At 39.5% G+C, this 16,362-nt stretch overlaps 1 protein-coding gene across 4 annotated transcripts in view; it reads right to left on the reverse strand.

Annotated features, from left to right (window-relative positions):
• The window catches only part of NXPE3 (neurexophilin and PC-esterase domain family member 3), a 53,016-nt gene that overhangs the window by 33,814 nt on the left and 2,840 nt on the right, over positions 1–16,362 (reverse strand). For 3 of the 4 annotated variants that reach the window (XM_067739022.1, XM_067739021.1, XM_067739019.1), the window contains 3 exons: positions 15,673–15,861; positions 14,917–15,028; positions 13,320–13,608 (listed from right to left, as the gene is read on the reverse strand). In XM_067739022.1, the coding sequence (XP_067595123.1) occupies positions 13,320–13,412 (93 nt within the window). In that variant the 5' untranslated portion in view covers positions 13,413–13,608; positions 14,917–15,028; positions 15,673–15,861. The remainder of the gene's footprint in view (positions 1–13,319; positions 13,609–14,916; positions 15,029–15,672; positions 15,862–16,362) is intronic. The other variant, XM_067739020.1, reaches the window with a different exon arrangement.

The raw sequence follows: 16,362 nt of genomic DNA on the forward strand, positions 1-16,362 counted from the left end.
AAGGACAGATGAACACATGGATGGGAAAAATAGCTATGTACCTGCAATACTGTGATTTGTAAGAAATATACATTTGGTCTTCATCCACAGTTCCTGGCTCACAGCTCCCAAAATCCTTGGCAGCGATAAGAGCAATGCGAGCATCTTTTGCTGTAATATTTGGTTTCGTGTCCTCAGTTCCTGAAAACACTTCAGAGTCATAAAGGGGAAATGGGTGCCTTGTTCTTCGTTACAAGCCCCTTTCCACCACAGCAGGGTGTATGTTACTTTGGTGGCTTTTGGAAAGCACCTGAGGATGGGGGCTGGTTGGGTTGTCAGGAGAACCAACCATGATTAGAGGGTTGGAACCTTCAGTCCCATCCTGGACCTCCACCCCTGGAGGCTGAATCAATAACACCTATGGAATAAAGCCTCCATAAAAACCCAAAAGGATGGGGTTTGGAGAGCTTCCGGGTTGGTGAACACATGGAGATTCAAGGAGAATGGTGCACTCAGAGCATGGAAGCTCTATGTCCTTCCCATATACCTTGCCCTATGCATCTCCTCCTTCTGGCTGTTCCTGAGTTATAATTGGTTATAATAAACCAGTAATCTTGTAAGTAAAATGTTTCTTTGATTTCTGTGAGCTGCTCTAGCAAATCAACTGAAGCCAAGGCAGAGACCATTGGAACTTCTGATCTACAGTCAGTCAGAAGCACAGGTGACAACCTGGACTTGTGACTGGCATCTGAAGTTGGGCTTGGGGGAGAGTCTTATAGGACTGAGCCCTTAACCTGTGGGATTTGATGCCATCTCCAGATAGACAGTGTTGTTACCAAACCAAACTTGGGTCCACTCGCCTGCTCACAGTAAAGCCAATCTACTGACACCAGGTTGTGGGGAAGTAAAGTGCAGCGTTTATCGTAAAGCGCCCAACTAGGAGTCCAGGGCAGCTAGTGCTCAGAAACACCCCAACTCCCGAATGGGTTTCAGGGAAGCATTTTTAAAGGGAAGGTGAGGGAGGGGAGTCACAGAGTATATGATCAGCTCGTGCACAATTCTCTGACTGGTTGATGGTGTGGTAGCAAGGCGGTGTCACAGGGGTTAACGTTACCAATCTTCAGGTTCCAGATGGTCTGGGGGCTATGTGCTCATGATCATCAAATAGTTAACTTCTTCCATTTGGGTTTTAGCATCTGTAAAACAACTCAGGAATGTGGATCAGATACTGTTATCTATGTATTTCAGGGAGGAACTATGGACACTGTGACTGCCATGTGGCTGATTTACTGTGTCAATTGTTACCAGTTCTCCTGGCCCAACTGCTACTTTTGTCACTATATTGTCCTTTCAATCATTAATTCTTGGGCCAGGCTTTTGTGACTCTCGGGAGGCCTGAGAAACTACAGCTTTTCTACAAAGGAGAGGCAGGCAGAGGACCTGGGGGAGGGGGTCTGTCCAGGAAGGGCCCATAGGGTCCTGCTCAGTTACAGTGTCAGAATTGATTTGAACTGTAGGTCACCCTGCTGGTGTCCAAGAATTGCCTGGTGGTATGGAAAAATCCCCCCTACCCACATTGGAAATTGGGTGTAGGACCTTTTTAGTACCTAACCCAGGGAACTGAATCTGACATTATGCAATAAGTTAAATTGCAAGGGAAAACAACAACAGCAAAGCAAAACTGAAAATCACTCTCCTCAATAGCTAGTATTACCTGTTATAAACCACTTAAACAAGGCCTCAGGCTCCCCATGACCGCCTGGAGGGGTGGGATAGGGAGGGTGGGAGGGAGGGAGACGCAAGAGGGAAGAGATATGGGAACATATGTATATGTATAACTTATTCACTTTGTTATGAAGCAGAAACTAACACACGATTGAAAAGCAATTATACTCCAATAAAGATGTAAAAAAAAAAAAAATCCTATACGAGGTAAACGTAATGCCAAACAAGGTAAAAATAATCCCAAAATACAAAAGGATTTTTAATGATCTTCTTAGATTCTGTATTTTTTCCCTTTCATTTTACACTTGTATCCAGACACTCTCAAATGGAAGAATTTCATTGGGCTCCTTCATTTTAAAGGAACACACAGTATTATTTGTTCATTAAAAAGGGTAATAATGACTTTGAAAATTTTTCCCTGGCAGAGTTGACATCAGCGCCATGACATGGCATAAGACATTCCTCCTTTTTTGTCCCCCTTTTTAACAACAAATTAGGCACCCATCCAAAAACAAAAGTGCCTCTGTGGGAATTGTGGGATCCAGTACCACATGCCAAGGGACCTAGGAGGAGTCTCGACCACATGTGTATCTGGTAATAGGCAGATAAACCTCAGTGAAGACAGCATAGCCAGTGAACTTGTCCCAATCCCTCTTGGCCATAGTCAGGGAAAACCTGGAGCGTGCTGACCCAGGCAGATACCAACAGATGAGAACGAATTTGTAGAAATCCAGACTTCCCAAGGGGAAATCTCAGAAAGAAAAAAAATACAAGTTTGGATGTGACTAAGAGGGTACGAGGAACTTTGCCAGCACTGCCCCTCCCCACACATAACAAGCCCAGGGCTGAACAACCCAGGAACGCTCTCTTCCAAGAGGGAAAAGGAGAGTGGCAAGTTAGTGCCCAGCTACCCCCACTGTGAGAGAAACCCACTTAACTCAGCAGCACTCCAAGTACTGAGGTGGGATCTCCATGACTGGAGGGAGGGAAGGGATCAGGAAAGAGGCAGATAAGAATACCAAAGGGCACTGAAGGGATGCAGTTCCTGCTAACTGTGCTCAGGACTTTAGCAGGGAGTCCGCCCACAAGCCCATGGGAGACCCTCACCCGACAATCTTTCCACAGAGCCCACGGGCACTCCCAATGCCCTGAGTGCTAAACCCACACCTCCCCACACTCTGGAACCAGCAGCTCCTGTGCATGCTCCCAAATGAGGCAGTGAGACTGCTAAACAGGACACTATCAGTCTCTGTGGACAAGGGAGAAATACAAACTTAAGCCATAGTGCCTCCTTCTGGAAAACAAAAGCTTAACAGCAGCTAGCCTGGTGGATTGTAAGAAAAGGTTAAGAACTGCGCCACAAGAAGAAGCGAGACATGGGAAGCAAGTGTACCCGTACAAGGGCAGAAAAAACCACAGATAAAACAGGACTAATGAACATTTTATCCCATCCAAAGGCAACTAGTAAGACGGGAGGAGGTATCTGCTATTTCAAGTGTGAAAGCAGCAATGCAAATGTACAAGGAACTATAAAGAATCAAGGAAACATGTCATCACCAAAAGACAACAATAATCCTCCAATAACCAAGCTCAAAGGCACAGAATTAACAACCTAGAAGATAAAGAATTCAAAATAGCTGTTTGAGGAAACTCAATGAGCAACAATAAAACAGAGACAAACAAGTCAAAATATACATGAACAAAATCAGAAACTTACCAAGAGATAGAAATCATAAAGAAGAAGCAAATGGAAATTTTGGAGCTGAAAAATTCCATGAATAAAATGAAAAAAATGCAATAGAGAGCATCTATAGCAAAGGAGATCAAATGGAAGACTGAATAAGGGAGCTAGAGGACAGGAACTTTGAAATAAACCAATCAGAAGAGAACGCAGGAAAAAAAGAATGAAAAAGAGCATAGAAAGCTTACATGGTCTGTGCGATGCCACCAAATGTACAAATATTAGAATAATCAGGGTTTGAGAGAGAGGAGAGAGGGAAAAGGGGGCAGAGTTTATTTCAAGAAATAATAGCTGAGAACTTCCCAAACCTAGGGATATACTTGGACAACCAAGTTCAAGAAGCTAAGAGATCACCCTATTATCTCTATGCAAAAAGACCTTCTCCAAGACACATTATAATGAAACTGTCAAAAAACAAGCGTAAAGAGAGAATCCTAAACGCAGCCAAAGGAAAAATTATTGTAATCTACAAAAGAATGCCCATTCAGCTCTCAGCGGATTTCTAAGCAGAAAACCTACAGGCCAGGAGAGAGTGGATGACATATCCAAAGTGTTGAAAGAAAAAAACTGCCAGCCAAGAATACCCAGAAAAGTTATCCTTCAGATGTGAAGGAAAAATAAAAACTTTCCTTGACAGACAAAAGCTGAGGGAGTTCATCACCACTAGACCTGCCTTGCAAGAAATGCTGAAAGGAGTTCTTCAAGCTGAAATGAAAAGATGCTAGTGATATGAAAACATACAAAAGTATACAACACACTGGTGAAGATAAATATACAGATTTAGAAAACTCTAATTCTGTAATAGGATGGTGTGTTAACCACTTAACTATAGTATAAAGGTTAAAGAAAATAACTACAGCTACTATAACTTGTTAACAAATACACAGTACAAAAAGAGGTAAACTGTGACATCAAAAATATAAAAGGGAGGGAATAAAAAGGTGGAGCTTTGTGTGCAATTGAAGTTATGCTGTTATCAGCCTAAAATGGTCTGCTTTACCTATGAAATGTTTTATGTAACCACGAAACAAAAACATAAAGAAAATTCACAAAAGCGAAAGAAATGAAAACAGAGCATACCACCATGGAAAATCACTAATTTACAAAAAAAGGAAGGCACAAACAGAGCGGAAAAGAAACAATGAAAATGCAAAACAAATAGAAAGCAATTAATAAGATAGCATTAATAAGTCCTTATGTATCAATAAATACTCTAAATGTAAGTGGATTGAATTCACCAAAAGGCACAGAGTGGCTGAATGAATAAAAAAATAAGACCCAACTACATGCAGCCTAGATTCACTTTAGATTTCATGACACAAAAAGACTCAACATGAAGTGATGGAAAAAGACATTACATGCAAATAGAAACCAAAAGAAAGGGGGTTATCTATACTTATATGAGACAAAATAGGCTTTAAACCAAAACCAGTAACAAGAGATAAAGAAGATCATTATATGATGATAAATGGGTCAATACATCAAGAAAATATAACAATCATAAATCTATACCTACCCAATGTCAAAACACCTAAATCTATTACACAAATACCAACAAAACTGAAGGGAAAAATACACATCAATATAGTAATAGTAGGGAGTTTCAATACCCCAGTTTCAGCAATGGATGGATCCCCCAGACAGATAATCAATAAAGAAGCATTGGACTGGAACCATATATTAGATCAAATGAACCTAAGAGACGTCTATAGAACATTCAATCACAGCAGTAGAATACACATTCTTCTCAAGTGCACATGGAACATGCCCCACTTTAGATCACATGATAGGCCACAAAGCAAGTCTTAGCAAATTTAAGAAGAATGAAATCATACCAACTATCCTTTTTGACCACAGTGGTATGAAACTAGACATCAACAACAAGAGGAAAGCTGGAAAATCTACAAATATGTAGAAATTAAACAACGTACTCCTGAACAACCAATAGATCAAAGAATAAGTTGAAAAAGAATATTTTTAAATATCTCAAAACAAATGAAGCTGGAAATAACATACTAAAACCTATGGAAAACCTACCACAAAAGCAGTTCTGAGAGGGATGTTCACAGCAACAAATGTATATATTAAGAAAACAGATCTATCTCATGCAACCTAACTTTACACCTCAGGGAAGTAGAATGGCCAAGTGGGATTTATCCCTGGGAGGCAAGTATGATTCAGCATACACAAAACAATACATGTGATACACCATATTAATAGAATGAAAATGTATTTGATAAAATACAACATCCTTTCGTGATAAAAACATCACAACAAACTGGGTATAGAAGGTAAATTTAATAAAGGCTATTTACAACAAACCCACAGCTAATATCACACTCAATGGTGAAAAATTAAAAGCTTTTATTCTAAAATCAAGAACAAGACAAGGATGTCCACAGTCACCACTCTGATTCAACATAGCACTATAAGTGTCAGCTAGAGTAATTAGGCAAGACAAAGAAATAAAAGGCATCCAAATCAGAAATGAAGAAGTAAAATTGTCATTATTTGAAGATGATATCATCTCATACAGTTGACCCTTGAACAATGCAGAGGTTAGGGGCACTTACCCTCCACACAGTCGAAAATCTGCATATAACTTATAGTCAGCCCTCCTTAGACACAATGTCTCCATATCTGCAGTTCCACATCCATAGATTCAGCCAACTGTGGATTATGTAGTACTGTAGTATTTACTACTGAAAAAAATCCATGTATAAGTGAACCCATACAGTTTAAACCCATCTTGTTCAAGGGTCACCTGTATTTAGAAAATCCTAAAGACTCAATCAAAAACCTGTTGGAACTAATCAACAAATTCAGTAAAGCTGCAGGATATAAAATCAACATACAGAAATAAATTGCATTTCTATACACTAACAACAAAACATCTGGAAAAAAATAAAGAAAACTATCCCATTCACAGTAGCATCAAAAACAGTAAAATAATTAGGAATAAATTTAACCAAGGAAGTGAAAGATCTATACAATGAAAACTTTGATGAAAGAAACTGAAGTAGACATAAACAAATGGAAAGAGAGCCCATGTTCATAGATTGGAAGAATTAATATTGTTAAAACACCTATACTAACAGAGTCATCTATAGATCCAGTGAAAACCCTATCAAAATTCCAATGGCATTTTCCACAGTAATAGAAAAAACAATCCTAAAATTTATGTGGAACAACAAAAGATCCCAAATAGCCAAAGCAATCCTGAGAAAAAAGAACAAATCTAAAGGTATCACACATCCTGGTTTCAAACTGCACTACAAGCTATAGTAATCAAAACAGTATGGTACTGGCATAAATACAGACATATAGACCAATGGAATACAATCAAGAGTTCAGAAATAAACCTCCACATAAACAGTCAACTAATATTTGATAAGGGAGCAAACAAATACTCAATGAGGAAAGCATAGTCTCTTCAAAAATGGTGCTGGGAAGACTGGTTAACCACAAATAAACAAATGAAATTGAACCCCTATCTTACACCACTCACAAAAATGAACTCAAAATGGATTAAAAACAAACATAAGATCTGATACTGTAAAATACTAGAAGAAGAAGTGTCTTGGCATCGGTCTTGGCAATGATTTTTTTAGATATGACACCAAAAGCACAAGCAACAAAAGCAAAAATCAACAAGGGGTATTATATCAAACTAGAAAGCTTCTGCACTGCAATAGATAGCTCCAATAAAATGAAAAGATAACCTATGGAATGGGAGAAATATTTGCAACCTATATATCAGATAAAGGGTGACTATCTAACATATATAGAGAACTCATACAACTCAATAAGAATAACAACAAAATCCAATTTTAAAAATGGGCAGAGGGTGACTTCCCTGGTAGCACAGTGGTTAAGAATCCGCCTGCCAATGCAGGGGACACAGGTTCAAGCCCTGGTCCGGGAAGATTCCACATGCCGTGGAGCAACTAAGCCCATGCACCACAACTACTGAGCCTGTGCTCTAGAGCCCACGTGCCTAGAGCCCGTGCTCTGCAACAAGAGAAGCCACCACAATGAGAAGCCCACGCACTGCAACAAAGAGTAGCCCCCACTTGCCACAACTAGAGAAAGCCTGTGCACAGCAACAAAAACACAACACAGCCAAAAATACATAAATAAATAAACAGGCAGAGGAACTAAATAGACATTTTTTCCAAAGAAGACATCCAAATGGTGAACAGGTACATGAAAAGATGATCAACATCACTAATCATCAGGGAAATGCAAATCAATACCATGATAAGATATCACATCACACCTATTAGAATGGCTACCATAAGGAAGATAAAGAAGATAGGGAGAGAAGGGAACCCTTATACACTGTTGTTGGGAATGTAAATTAGTTCAGCTGCTACAGGAAACAGCATGAAGGTTCCTCAAAAAATTAAAAATTTAACTATCATATGATCCAGCAATCCCATTTCTGGGTGTATATCCTAAGGAAATGAAAAAAGGTATAAAAAAAGATATCTGCACACCCATGTTTACTGTAGCATTATTCACAATAGCCAAGATATGGAAAGAACCTAAGTCCACTGATGGATGAATAAAGAAAATGCAGTGTGTGTGTGTATATATATATATACACACACACACACAATGGAATATTATGCTAAGTGAGATGAGTCAGACAGAGAAAGACAAATACGCCATATCACTTATATGTGAAATCTAAACAAACTGAACTCCGCAATTCCCTGGCAGTCCGGTGGTTAGGACTCCATGCTTTCACTGCCAAGGGCCCGGGTTCAATCCCTGGTTGGGGAACTAAGATCCCACAAGCCACGTGGTGCGGCCAAAAAAAAAAAAGGAATAAAGTGTTAAAAAAAAAAAAGCTGAACTCGTGAAAACAAAGAATAAAATGATTACCAGGGGCTAGGGGATTGGGGAATTAGGGAGATATTGTTTAAGGGTACAAGCTTGCAACTAGTAGATAAATAAGTCCTAGAGATCAAACGCATAGCATAGTGACTGTAGTCAACAATAGTGTATTATTGTATTAATATAAATATAATAAGTTTATGTAACAAACTTCAAAGTTGCTAACAAACAAGATCTTAATTGTTCTCACCATAAAAAGAAATGATAATTATGTGACATGATAGAAGTGCTAGCTAACACTATAGTGGTAATCATATTACAATATATAAATGTATCAAATCAACACATCATACACCTTAAACTTACACAACGTTATATGTAAATTATATCTCAATTTTTTAAAAACAGAAAAATTTCCCTTACCTACTGATTACGTTTTAGGAAATATTCCAGCCTCCCTCTCATTTTTAGTTGTTGTGAGGCTATGACAAACCACTAAGGACCAAACCATGCACTGTGTGCTCACAGCATGCCTCCTCCTTTCTTTTTCCTCTCTTCCTCTCCCATGGTCACTCTTGTTCCTTGGGTAGCCACCAGCTACCAACTCAAGGCCAGCAAAGTGACCCATACAGCCCAATCCAAGAATCACCAGATGCTTGGTGCTAAGTCACCTGAATTTTACTTAAAAATGAAAAAGAATGCGAAAATGTCAATTTACTTAATTTTCCCAAATGATAACCCTATTCTAGGCCAGTAACAAGGGCAGCTTCAAGGTCTGCCATCTTTTTAGATTCAGAGCCAAGAGGAAACACTAATGGTCACTCCTGGAGCCACTGTAAGGTGTGGACTGGAATGAACACTATGCTTGCCTGTCCCACAGGCCTGTTTTACTCCTGTCTACTGAAACACAACACTGCTGTTTACTGACCTGTCAGCTCAGGGGCGGGCCTGACTGATCAAAGAATAATCCCAAGTGACTGATTCAGGAATGGGCCTGTGACTCAATTCTGTTCTATGAAAAGCTGCTGCATGTTTCTGATGGATTCATGCACCCGAATCCAGACACCACCAGTACTCTGGGAACAGCTCTCTGAATTTTACTTGCCAATGAAAAAAATGCAAGTAACTCTTGAGAATATTTTTGGGGAAAAAATTGTATCTCAAGCTGGACATGTACAAGAAAGCAACCACCTGTTGCTGTGGCAGCAACCTAAAATCCAACCATGAAAGAGGATGCCATAGACAAAGCTAATGCACAGAGGGCACAGCTGAGAGAGACTTACAGAGAAATGGAGCCTGAACTATGCTCAACGTAGCAAAATGAATTATGCCCAACTATACCTCCTGACTTCTACTCTAAATGAATATTATTCCTTAATATTAAAGCCAGATTGAATCAGCTTTATTTGCAGCCAAAAGCCCTAATACACTGGTATTGTTTTCATAATCAGAAAACATATATATTTAAAATATCAATGAATAAGGAAAAAACAAATAAATACAGGCCATGCTCAATAAGAGGTTAACAGAGAACTAACAGAGAATTCTCCCTACAAACTTTTGCTAGATATTGATATACATCTCCTTCTCATATGTGATATTTTTTCTCCCATGGTTTCTACCTGCATCATTCTAATCTCCACTTCCATCAACATATCACCGCCACCTTCTTGCCACTCTCTTATAAATACCCATGTGATTATATTGGGCCCACCCAAATAATCCTGAATAATATCCTTATCTCAAGATTCTTAACTTAAACTTGTCTGCAAAGTCTCTTTTATCAGATAACATATTCACAGGTTCTGAGAATTCAAACACTGACATCTTTGGGGGCTTTATTCAGCCTACCGTATATACCAACATGATAATAAGTCCTTTACATTCGGAGACGTCTAGAAATTCAGAAATCTGTGAATTCACTATAGTAGTTGCTCTACTCACAATCACCTAACTAGAGAGGTTTTGCTAGTTTGTGGATCTTATTTGTTCCTCTATTTGTTTAACTGAATTTGGCCAAATCTTAGGAAATGTGGGGATTTTGGTGTGATACATCTGAGATGGAGCAGACGGGATGCCCCAGGATTTGTATTTTTTAAACACCCATGAATTATTTCAAATTTATTCAACTTTCATTCAATAAATCTTTATTAATGTTTCAGAAGCTGAAGAATTTAAAGTATCTAACCACATTTTATGTTGGAAAACTAAGTAAAAATGTAATAGTCGTGACAAAGGAAATATTCCTTTCTTAAATTTCAAAAAACTCCGCATATACAATATAAGGGAGACTAACTTGAGCATGAGATGAGGAAACAAAAACATGAAAGAGACCTGTTACCAATGGAAAGAATATTTGCTGCATTTAGTGTTGTTTGTTTGTTGTTTGTTTATCTTACCCAACTCTGAATTTGGCATATTTGAAAATGCTTTTTCTCCCCTTACCACCTGTGATGGTTAATTTTCTTATGTGATATTTTTAATTAAAATTGAATCTGTGCTTTTTAGAAAATACTCAGATACTGTAATTGCAAGGAGAGTACAATCAGGATCAGAAGCCTAGGACAGACCAGGGATTAAGGGACGGGAGACGGCCAAGGATCAGAGCCTTTCCCACTCCCCAATCCCCACCCCAAGCTTCTTTAACAATTATCATCATAGTAATAAATTGAACAGTTTAGAAGTCATAACAGTACTCTCAGCCTGGACAAGATAACCTCTTTAGACGAGGGGAAGTGTCTCACCACACTCCACTAAAAGATCTATTTATATTTTCAATATTAAAATTGTCCTACATCATTTATATTACTGGCACCTCCCTTCTCCATTATTGTTCAGTTTGTGTTCGTGCAGATAGCTACAGCTGTTAGCGGACATTCTCCAGAAGTTTCCAAGAACTACAGCAGGGCTATTAGGGGAATTCCTAACAATAATTCCTAACATTTCTTCCTGAGTATAATGACAATAACGATGTGGGACTATGGCCTAACCTCTCAAGTCTCTCTTTCTCCTACCTCCTCGGCCATCCTAGACCTACACAACTATCCTCTCTTTTCTTACACCCAGGCTGTTGAACGTGGTAAAACAAAACACACACTCACAAAACCAATGCAAGTAAGCGCCATGCACACATATGATCTTGAAAGTTATTGCCCCGCTATCATCGTGCAGGGTCAGCTCCATCTTCCACCCCCATTCTTTCAAGCCCCTATGTACCAACCTCCTGGGCTCCACCCTCCTTCCACCTTCCACCTCCTGTCTAAGCAAGAACTCCCTCAATGTCTTACCTTCCAGCAGCAAATGTATCTACACTGCCAACCATTATGACATTTTTCCCTCTTAGGTCAGAGGAAGGAGCATGGCTCCTCCTACATAATTAATAATAAAATGATAACAAGAACACTCACAGTGTACCATGTCCCTCATTCTACATAGTTATTGCTCCATCTGTACTCTAGGTCCCATCCTCTCCTCCTCCCCTTGGTCCATTAATCCTTCTCTCCAGCTCCTCTATGAACTCTTTCCCCTCAAATGCAAGTCCCTCAGACTTCCACTTGCAGCCAAGATACAGAAACAGTGAGATCCACTCCTCCACCTGAAACAGTGGTTTTCCAGACACCGCACATCAGACAACAAAAGACATGACGCCTGAAAGATGGGAAATACAGGAAGTGATCCCTATGACTGATTGCCCTTTGCTTACAGCCTTGAGAGCACCTCCAGGCTGCAGCAGCAAGAGGGGAACGCAGGTGGAGCCTGGAAAACCCCCTAAATTGAGGAGATGAGCTGAGAGTCTTAAAAGACCAAGCTGATTAGAATCCACAGGACAGTAACAGTAGGAGACAGCTGCACACAGAACTCAGGAGATCTACAGAGAGTCCTAATTAAGTATTCAGCAGAGTACTGAAGAGCACATGTGTGTAAGGAAACTCCTGGAGGCTGGGGAAAGAACCACACGAAACCATGAGAGAAAACAGTAACCTGAGCTCCCACAGGGCCGGGATGTTTGAGAGACACAAACATTCAGTCTACAGCAAAATCCAAAATCCAAAAATCCAAAAAAATACCATAATTAAGTTCAACCTATAATCTGAGAAGTACCACAAGCCAACAAAATTAAAAGTACAGCATCAGTTTATATAAAAAATACTCTACAAATTTTGGTGATATGTGAGTTCATGAAGGGAATGGAAGAGGGGGGAGAGGCAACTACTACTAAGTACCTTCTCGATGCCAGGCACTTGTGAGGGTTCAATAAGACATGGTCCCTGTCCTGAGCACCACACCCAGTCTTCCAAACAGACTCATCGGACTTCCCTGCTGGCGCAGTGGTTAAGAATTCGCCTGCCAGTGCAGGGGACACAGGTTCGAGCCCTGGTCTGGGAAGATCCCACATGCCGCAGGGCAACTAAGCCCGTGCACCACAACTACTGAAGCCCGCACGCCTAGAGCCCGTGCTCCACAACAAGAGAAGCCGTCGCAATGAGAAGCCCGCATACCGCAAGGAAGAGTAGCCCCTGCTCACCATAACTAGAGAAAGCCTGCACACAGCAACAAAGACCCAAAGCAGCCAAAAATAAATAAATTTAAAAACAACAAAAAACAAACAGACATCATCATCTCCCTCCCCTGAAATACTCCAGCTTTCTGCCAGGAGTCGGCTAAAAGGTCCCCTCCTTGAAAAGACTTTCTTTCATCACTCTAAAGCTACTCTAGAGAACCCACTTTCTTTTCTCTACAGTACTTCTCACAATTTCTAATTATCATTTATTATTATATTCTATGATTACTTATTACTCTTATTTTCTCCCATGCACATTTAGAATACGAACTCCATAGTGAAGAAACCACCACACCTTTGGTGACTAGCACAGTATATAACCATTGAAGGCACTCAAACACTTATTGAATGAATGAAAACGGGAACTGTGACTGAGATAAGTTTCCGGATGATCAACACTTTCCAGGCTAATTAGCCCCAAATCCCTCGACTTGGTTCCCTTAGTTATGAAGCAGCATGCTGAGTACTCACCTCCACCTGAGTGACATTGATGACCAGCACTACCACCATCAATACTGCAAGCAGACAGCAGAAAAAACGTAGTTTGAAGAAACTGATCCACATTGTCTGGCTGTGTCTTGATCACCCATGGCCGACACCATGCTCCCTTCACTCCTTAAAACGCCATGTCTTTGTTTTTCTGAGCGGCAGATGAGCTTTCAGTTTGACTTGCTTCTTTTCTGCTAGTTTACTTACGAGTTCTTTGTATAAAAGAGCAACTGGGGTTGATTTAAGAAGCACATTTTTCTCCAAAGGACTCCTTCGAAGAGGGGAGATGAGAAAACAGATTACCAATTACAACAGCTTAGAGTGGAGTAAAAGGAAAGACACCATATTTCCTCTTCCTTAACCTTACTGAAGACCCAAAGTCATAAGAGAAAGCAAAGAAACAGAGCACAGTAACATCTACTCCATATCTGGACAATCTACTTAAACCCAGCTCCAGGCTTCTGTGTAAATACAGGGATATTTGTCCTACTACCTATTTAGGTTTTAACTTTTAAGAGAGCAAAGAAGAGTATCTTCAAACCCTTAGAAATTACAAAATTCAAGTGTTAATATTCTAAAGAGGTCTAAGTAAATAAAACCACTTCCCTTCCCTTACAGTTTAAGTTTTATTACATTACTAGAGTAATTATATTTAAAGAGCAGTAAGAAGAAAACCTGTGATTTTATGAGAAGATCTGGGATTAGGTGCAAACCATTCTGATAACCTCTGGAAAACAGGGATGCCATCCCTCTGTATGGCAGGAGACAGGAAACACCCTTTGGGTTTCTGGCTCCCTCACCACACATGTGGTTCTGATGCCCCCTCAGCTGAGTAACAAGGCACAGGAGGAAAGACACCTGCCCTGAAGATGTAGGAGAGGAAAGCTAAGCTTCAGGAGTAACAGCTCACCGAAATCCTTCATCACACCTGCTAGAGGCAGAAGACTTGAGAGTATGTGGCTCCTAACTGTTCTTCCACGTAATTATTTTAAAATGCTCTCCCCAGCTGCTTTTATGATATAGGTAAGCAGTGAAAATGTTAGTGTTTAGTTCCCAGTGAGGCTTTCCATGCAAGGCAGGATAGAGAGGTAAAGGTGAAAAGGGTGCATAACCACAGTGCAGAGGACTTCAGACTCCCTCAGCTGTACCAATACTCCTACAGTTTTGTGTTGGACCTGGCAAGCCCCCTCTTCCCTCACTCCTCCACTCTTCTGGTCTAATACGTTACCATACCACAAGTCCCATACCACAAGGACATACAACAACACTTCCTCACCCCAGCTTCATAAAGGAGACAAGGCTAAGCTATTCCAGTATGCTTTCCATCCTCAGAATTCCCACAACACTTACGTTTTTCACTTCTCAGCTGATCTCTGTATTTCTATTCATTTCTCATCTCCCCAACTACTCTATACGAATTAAGACTATATTTTAAAAAAAACAGAAACTATATATCAGAGAAAAGCAACTTAAGGATAACAATGTATCATACTTTTTGATTCCTTCCCAGTACTTAGCTCTTTACATGATATACCAAAGATAATACTCCACTGCACCACGTTAGCCGTGGTCTACGTACTGTGGAAAGGCCAACAGCTCAGAGGACGTCAGTGTGGTTCAGAGCTGTTCAGCAGCAGCACAGCAATGGTCAGTGGCGCAGAAGGACGGCACAAGGGCAGCAGACTTCAGAGCTAAAGGAACGAAAGGCCTTATAGGCAGCAATGCAAACATGCAAGAAGCCCCTCACAGCCAGGGACTTCTTATAAAAATCATTATGGAAGGTCATGCCAGGAAAAGATCTGACTTCCTGCTACAAGTAGGTGGAACACTGAGATTGAGAGATCCATCTGTACACCTAAGTAGATACAGGTGTACTACTAGATGAGGTGTACTAGACAGACCTCTCTTTGAAAAGACACATACTAAAATGTTGATGGTTGTCACCTCTGGGTGGTTTTTGTTTTTCTCCTTCATCTTCACCAGGAAATAAAACTCACAAATATAAAGAAAAAAGCTGGTTTCTAAAAGTAATAATTAAAGATGAGCTTATAAGGAGAAACAAGGCATTAAATCAGATATGAGAAAACAAATTTAAAATGAAAGATTCCAAAGTGAAAAAAGAAATCTGTAACAGATTTCTGGGTTTTTCCTACAAGTATAAAACCTAGGCATTATAGCAAGAAATCTATTTGCAAAGAGAGCAGGAAAATATCATTTGGTATCTCAAATTGCCTTAGAATTGAGTAAGAACAACAGTGCTAGATAGGAATGACTCTAAAAAAAAAGTTTCCTAGATCAACCAAAAAATAAAAAAATATAATTGAATTTAATTTACCTTTTTTTTTTTTTTGGAAATTTCCAGTTCCCAAGAAGAGATACTTATTAGAACTAAGAAATTAGGGTTTACATCTAACTTTCCTTCCAGTGTAAAATCTGAACTCAAGCAATTGTGAGAGCCCTTATTCTTTTCTTGTCACATTCGAAGCACATGTTGAAGTTTTTCATTTTTATACCATTCTTCCTGCTGCAACAGAGATAAGCACATGAAATACAGGTTAAAGATATTGAAAATGAAGCAAAGGAAAATATATTTGAAATCAAGAATACAATTTTATAGCAAAGAGATGTACATAGATTTCAGTACAAAGTAGTGGGCGGAATAAGGATAGGAACATTTCCTTTCCTAGTAATAAAAAAAAAAAAACCCAACAATAAGTGGCTATTTATATTCATGAACTTACATAGGGCAAATCATTCTCAGATCTGAGCTAAAGGTCAAAACCTTATAAATAGCAACATAACTGGAAAAAATATAAACCACAGATAAAAGCTCCATATGTTATTTTTCTTTTTTTTTAAATTTTTATTGGAGTATAGTTGATTTACAATGCTGTGCTGATTTCAGGGGTACAGCAAAGTGAATCAATTATACATATATATATATATCCACTCCTTTTTAGATTCTTTTCCCATATAGGCCATTACAGAGTATTGAGTAGAGTTCCCTGTGCTATACAGTAGGTCC

This window comes from Pseudorca crassidens, chromosome 5 (assembly GCF_039906515.1).
Source record: "Pseudorca crassidens isolate mPseCra1 chromosome 5, mPseCra1.hap1, whole genome shotgun sequence".
NCBI lineage: Eukaryota > Metazoa > Chordata > Mammalia > Artiodactyla > Delphinidae > Pseudorca > Pseudorca crassidens.